Source organism: Phytophthora parasitica (assembly GCF_000247585.1).
Source record: "Phytophthora parasitica INRA-310 unplaced genomic scaffold supercont2.3, whole genome shotgun sequence".
NCBI lineage: Eukaryota > Oomycota > Peronosporomycetes > Peronosporales > Peronosporaceae > Phytophthora > Phytophthora nicotianae.
In genome coordinates this window covers 2657179-2662909 of record NW_008648989.1, presented here as the reverse complement: position 1 = coordinate 2662909, position 5731 = coordinate 2657179, and the positions used below count along the sequence as shown (strand labels likewise).

Genomic DNA, 5731 nt, shown 5'->3' with positions numbered 1-5731 from the left:
CAGCGGAAGGACACCAGGGACGGGTAAGCCTTTTATGAGGGCGCCGAGTGTTAAACACTCGACTGGAAGAATATATGAGAGGCAACACGCTCTCCCCAAACACGTGCAATTAGGCACAATAAAGTCGTCACGTAAACACCCCAGATATAATCGGCCAATACACATGTTTGGCCTTGCCAGATGAACCCTCCCTAGTAAGCTTCGAGTCCGCCGACTTGCATAACACACCCAAACAAGCTTATTCAGACGCTTACCTTGAAGCCGGACCTCGCTCGTGTGCTTGAGTGGAAATTCTGTTCTGTTATTTATGGTGCCCTTTCGGGCTCTTCCTAATATGTAATCCTAATCATGTAAACAAATATCAAGTGAATAATGATCAGTTATCGATTCTTTAGCGTGCCAATAGACACTTCGACGGCCGTTGCACATTACCAGATATCCGCCGAGCGTTCGAACAGTCACCGAGGCTTCCCAAGACTCGCTCCAACCACCACCGAGCGTTTGTACCGCGACTTGCCAGTTTAGTTTTCCTGAATGCTAATCCGGTCAGTTTTATTATTACTAATAAGGACGGCCTGGACTGAGCGAAGCCTTGGTCATTTCTGGGACCCGGCGGGCGTTCGGTAGTGACCTGATCCGGTATCTCTCACGCTGTCGTTGATAACCACCACATGACGGAGTGTTCGTAGGTTGAGCAACTTGAATGTAACCTGTTTGTCTTACGCCGGCTGTCTTGAGCCAAATTGTAATGGGCTCACTGTGTGCCCACTACTTTGGCTTACACGTTAGCGCACGTGTATGAGGAAGCGTAGTTTGCTTAAACTTAGATTAACTATACTTACGTCTCGTAAGTTTTACTTAAATAAGAAAGCAAAAGCCGATTTACCGTAAAATTGAGAACTGTTATTTATGTTTATGTTTTGTGTTTGGGTTTCCTCCTAAAGGGATATTCTAAATGAAAGGTGTTTGCCAACGAGTGGTTTGGCAGAATCCTGCTAAGCTAATTGGTTGAAAGAGATCGACTTTCTACTAATAGGAAGTCTAAATGCACACAGACCAGTGGTCTGTCAAATGTAACCATTGGTGTATCTCACACCAACGTGAAACCCATTGTCGTAATCAAGTGGCTACATGTAGCCACTTGTGTGTAACCCCGTTACAGTAATACAGTAGCTCAGCATATAGCGGGTGAAATGGCAAAGCCGGTATCCCACAGCACAGTACGTTGGACAAGACCAGGAAGACCATCGAAGTCAATATTGAGCGGAATCAGTCGATCTAGTACAGCGATAGGAATCGACGTGAGGTTGACTTGTTCGGCCACATCACCAGCTTGATGACGGATGAGAAGCTGCCGCGCAATGTCGGAATTGGTGCCGTCGAAAACGAACGACGAGCTGGAGGATGAAGAAGGAATGGAAGTCAAACTCCGCAGAGATATCGTGTCGTGCTCGGCCATGTCCACTGTGTGGTCTCAGCCAGATCTTAGACTTATGATCAGCGACTTTTGACGCCCATATCAGCGCTACTTAGCAACCCACCTCCTTCCATTGTCATAGAGATTTGGTATCTTTTCAGGTTTTAAATTAACCCTTTATTCACAAGATGTTGACTAGAATGTTTCACTATATTTTCCTTCAAGCCACTGGATCAGCCGTCGGTCGATCCGAAGGTTCGAACGACAAACATGCTGCGGCGCAGCATCTGTATCCTAGGTGGACAATCCACGGAGAAGCTCGGTCGCAATGTACCAGTCATGATTTCCTGTAAGATTTGGAACGGCACTAATCTGGTTCCGTCGTCTTCCACTGCGTCAAAATGGGGAATCCGTCCTGTGTCAAGCTCTGACTATACAATACCGAACGAGTAGATATCTGCCTTCTCAGTGTATCGATCCCCCTCCATATTCTCTGGTGCCGTCCAGTATAGAGTACGACACCTGCTGTCATGGTGAGATCCATCATACCTCGACTTACTCCAAAGTCGATGAGTTTAGGATCAAGACTTTTTGTCAATAGAATGTAATTCGACTTGAGATCCCGACGGATGATTGCGGGGGTTCGAGAGTGCAGATTTTCCAGCGCTTCAGCCACTGCAATGGCCATAAAAATCCGATCTCTCGCCCACGATAATATGTCGGAGTTTGTATGTAAATAGTCCCTCAGATTCCCTCTTGGAACATATTCCAACACCATTGACAAGTTGCTGAGACTATTCCAAGCCACCCCAATGAACTTGACAATATGCGGATGAATTAAACTGGCCGTCAACTCGATCTCTTCAGCGAAAATCTGCACGTCTTCTGCCTTCTGGTCTCTAATATGCAGTAACTTCTTCACTGCCACTTCTTGGCCTCCGTAGCGGCAGATCCAGACTTCTCCTGGCGCTCCTTTGGATAACTCCGTCTGGAAAACCAGACTGTCGTACGGGATTCGATTTCCGTGAAGATGTTGACTATGCAGCAATATCTTTAATGTTTGGGTGGAACCAGCACTTTCGTAGTCATCAGGATGACTAGAAATGGACGGACCGTAGCTCGTAGTCGTCACCGTCCGTCGAAGAGCTTGTTCGTGAGTAACGACATCCAAGTAATTTGGAGAACCACGTCAAAATCGCAAGAAGAAGCCTGTTCTCTCTTGAGCAACGAGCTCCGTTTCCAGCAGAACCAGCCAATCCCCATAGCAGCAACCACCACTAGAATAACCGGAATCAATAGAAGTTCTTCAAATCCTTCCACTGCGAACTCGTCTTTTAGCCACGTCGTCACCCACGCTGGCTCCGCTCCGTCCACGAATGATCTCTCAGTCGAATGTGTGGGGTCATAGTGGAGTCCCCACCTGTAGACCACATTACTCCTAAGAAGTCTGATGCACCAGAGTCGTCAAACGTGTCGACTACACATCGAGAAATGTTGAGGATCTGAGTTCCGGAACAGTACTGGCTTGAATACGCTGGGATATCGTTTGGTTGAGGCACTCTAACATGGTGCAGTTCACTTTGGTCTGCCATGGTGTAGTCTCTTATCGTCCAGATTTGCACGGCGTCGCCTGTAGCAGAGATACCGAAGCCTATATCCGCATTGTCGCACTGGAACCGACTTTTACGATAGTTTTTTTTTCCTTTTTTTTCGTTGGACAAATTTGACAGGGGTTTTACTTCGTGCAATTGTACATGTAGCGCTGTATGTCGCAGACCGCAAACGGGATTTGACTTTAGGGATTAGTCGGTGTGGCCATGCCACCCGGATCTATCTGAGGATCTGAACAAAGTATACGCCATCAAATGAGTAGAATACTACTCCATTTCATATTACTTTGCGAGACTGGCTCGGGATTCGTCAATAATACACGAGAATACCTCGGATTGGCCTTAAATACAAGCTGGAGTCGGTACGATTTGCAGAACTTCAGCTATCAACCAATATTCGATCCGTGGTGGCAACTCGAGAACATTTCGAGCCAAAATAGTGGCAAACAGCACAGACGTCGCCCATCCTAGTTCATATCTGGAGTATTCCGAAACTAACCACTGACCGCCATTGAGACTAACCAGCGCACAAAACGAGAACTGACACCACGAGAGCGCCAGCAGGCCGTTTCCGAGATACTGGCCGCTCGGATGCTGGCAAACCTCGACGCGGGGCAATAAAGGAGGTTGGCCTCCGCCACGTAGAGCTGCAGTGCGCATTGGAGTCGTGCATACGTGGTGAGATCACCTACAAGCTTGCACAAGCTTCGCCAGGAGGGAAGACTACCTTTGAGCATTCCGTGCTCTGACTCTACTGTCTCGGCTTTGCATAGATTATCATCACACCATAATTAAAATAAGTGTAATTGAGGGACAAGCATTTTGAAACAGGCTAAAAGTTGAAGAGGACAAGTAATTTGAAACGGAGTAGTAGTATTATTTGTTCTGCTGGAGCAGTATTGACACTACAACTTCGTACACTTGTACATGTAGCGCTGTACTGATTACTCCCAGGTGATAATCAGTGTGGTTAAACCATTTGGCGTGTCCCAGGATCTTCGTAAAGTGCAACTCCATCACATAGAAGGGACCTCGTCCTAGTATTCAGCAGTATCATGTATTTTATGTAATGTATCTGGCATCGGATAGCGTTACGAGCGCAAATCGCACATAGTAAATCTATCAAGTCCTGTAAATTGTGAATCGATGCGCTGGTGATCCGGCAGCTCACTCCTCAATTTTCTCTCAAGATCCTCAACCCAAGATCGAACCATGCGCTTCGCTTTCCTCCTTCTCGCTGTTACTACTGTCTTTCTCTCGAGTCCTGATGTCGTCGGTGCTAAAGAATCTAAGGTATCTGAAGCAGGTCATCAGCCAAACTCGATCGATGCAAGTGGCGCAAAGAGATTTTTGCGATCGAACAAGTGGATTGACGACGACTCTACCGACTATGCTGAAAAAGAAGAGAGAGGTGCCACTGCCACCATGACGGATGTTGTCCTAAAACTGGATCACTGGCTGAAAAAGGGAAAATCACCAGGTATGGTCAGAAAAATAAAGTTGCCCAAAGCTGGCTATACTGGCACGAGGCTAGATGAGCTGGCCGACCAATATGCGGATGCGTACAGGGCAAAGTACTCCACTTTCAAAGGCCAGTAACTCCGCAAAAGTGAACGTTGGAGGGCTCCAGTTGAGTCTAAAAGAGGATAACAGTATTTTATTTGAAAAAATAAAAGAATAATTCCGTTAATCTCAACACTTGATTCATCCCCCGCTTGTTTTTTTTTAGTACATGCGAAATGACTGTTCCCTAGACCCAGTAGTGACCATCATGCTGACAGTGCAATAATCTGTGTGTGTGCGTGCTAATTAGCTTTCAAAAAGGTCCTGCTAAAAACTAAAACACGCAATTTGTTACGGGCGTTGGCGTGGTGCTTTTAATTTGTCGAACAAGCAAGTGTGGCATGCGCTAAGTTACCGAGCTCGCCGTGGTCGAGTAGGAATGAACGGTCCGCTTGTGTGAGCTACGAGGGCGTTATTAAAATAGCGGTTGGAAAATGCCTTAAACGGTGTATACAAGGCGTTGGAAGCTACTACCAAGGCTTGAATGGAGTGAAACTCAAACTTATGTCTATTTCTCCCTACAGTAATTCAACAATGCATGTATCAGCTATCCGAGTGCCGCCGCTTCGTGGCGGTAATTTAAGTGACTTGAGAATGCGTTCAACAGTTAACGAACCCCTCATCATAATTATACTAAACTCATCATATCCACACTCTTTTCGCTCTCACAGCCATTTAAACACAACTGTATTCTAGCATGTATAAATATTTCTACAATTACTATTGTATTCATACTTTTAATGCCCGTGCAAAATTAGCCAGGGATCCAACCCATACTAATAATGCTCAGTCTTTCGGAGAATAGCGGAGTTAATGCTCCTGATCTTGCTATGGCTCGAATCAACTCATGTTTCTAAGCAACCATGCTCTTATTGCGGACCAAGTCGTAGTGCAGGTTTACTCGTCAAGCATATCGCATCGAGCCAGAGACAACCTTTAACGCCCTACGTACAAACAAAAGTTAAATCTAGTTCTTCATTTTAGTTGATTCTAGCTCATAGTTTATCTAACGTTTCGCTATCGTGTGCTTCGGGCACAAATTACCAGTACTGTTACTATGTACAGCCTCGCATGATCTTGCTTTAAACAATAAGAAAATTACTGAAATAAGGGGCTATGAAGCGCTGTACCAGCCTGGTAC

At 45.9% G+C, this 5731-nt stretch overlaps 3 protein-coding genes across 3 annotated transcripts; 1 reads left to right on the top strand and 2 right to left on the bottom strand.

The window, feature by feature from the left end:
• Positions 1 to 1174: 1174 nt before the first annotated feature.
• On the bottom strand, positions 1175 to 1459 carry PPTG_01982 (hypothetical protein; the record flags this gene model as incomplete). The annotated part of the gene is made up of 1 exon (XM_008895377.1): positions 1175 to 1459. The coding sequence occupies one exon, from the start codon at positions 1457 to 1459 to the stop codon at positions 1175 to 1177; it is 285 nt and encodes a 94-aa protein (XP_008893625.1).
• Positions 1460 to 1650: 191 nt separating this feature from the next.
• On the bottom strand, positions 1651 to 3009 carry PPTG_01981 (TKL protein kinase; the record flags this gene model as incomplete). The annotated part of the gene is made up of 4 exons (XM_008895376.1): positions 1651 to 1848; positions 1935 to 2454; positions 2550 to 2864; positions 2939 to 3009. The coding sequence occupies 4 exons, from the start codon at positions 3007 to 3009 to the stop codon at positions 1651 to 1653; spliced, it is 1104 nt and encodes a 367-aa protein (XP_008893624.1).
• Positions 3010 to 4121: 1112 nt separating this feature from the next.
• Positions 4122 to 4713, top strand: PPTG_21162 (hypothetical protein). Its single transcript, XM_008895615.1, has one exon. The coding sequence runs from the start codon at positions 4240 to 4242 to the stop codon at positions 4624 to 4626; it is 387 nt and encodes a 128-aa protein (XP_008893863.1). The 5' UTR covers positions 4122 to 4239; the 3' UTR covers positions 4627 to 4713.
• Positions 4714 to 5731: the final 1018 nt, after the last annotated feature.

What these genes read in the sequence shown, in the direction of transcription:
- PPTG_21162 (XM_008895615.1), top strand. Translation starts at nt 4,240, where the DNA reads ATGCGCTTCGCTTTCCTCCTTCTCGCTGTTACTACTGTCTTTCTCTCG.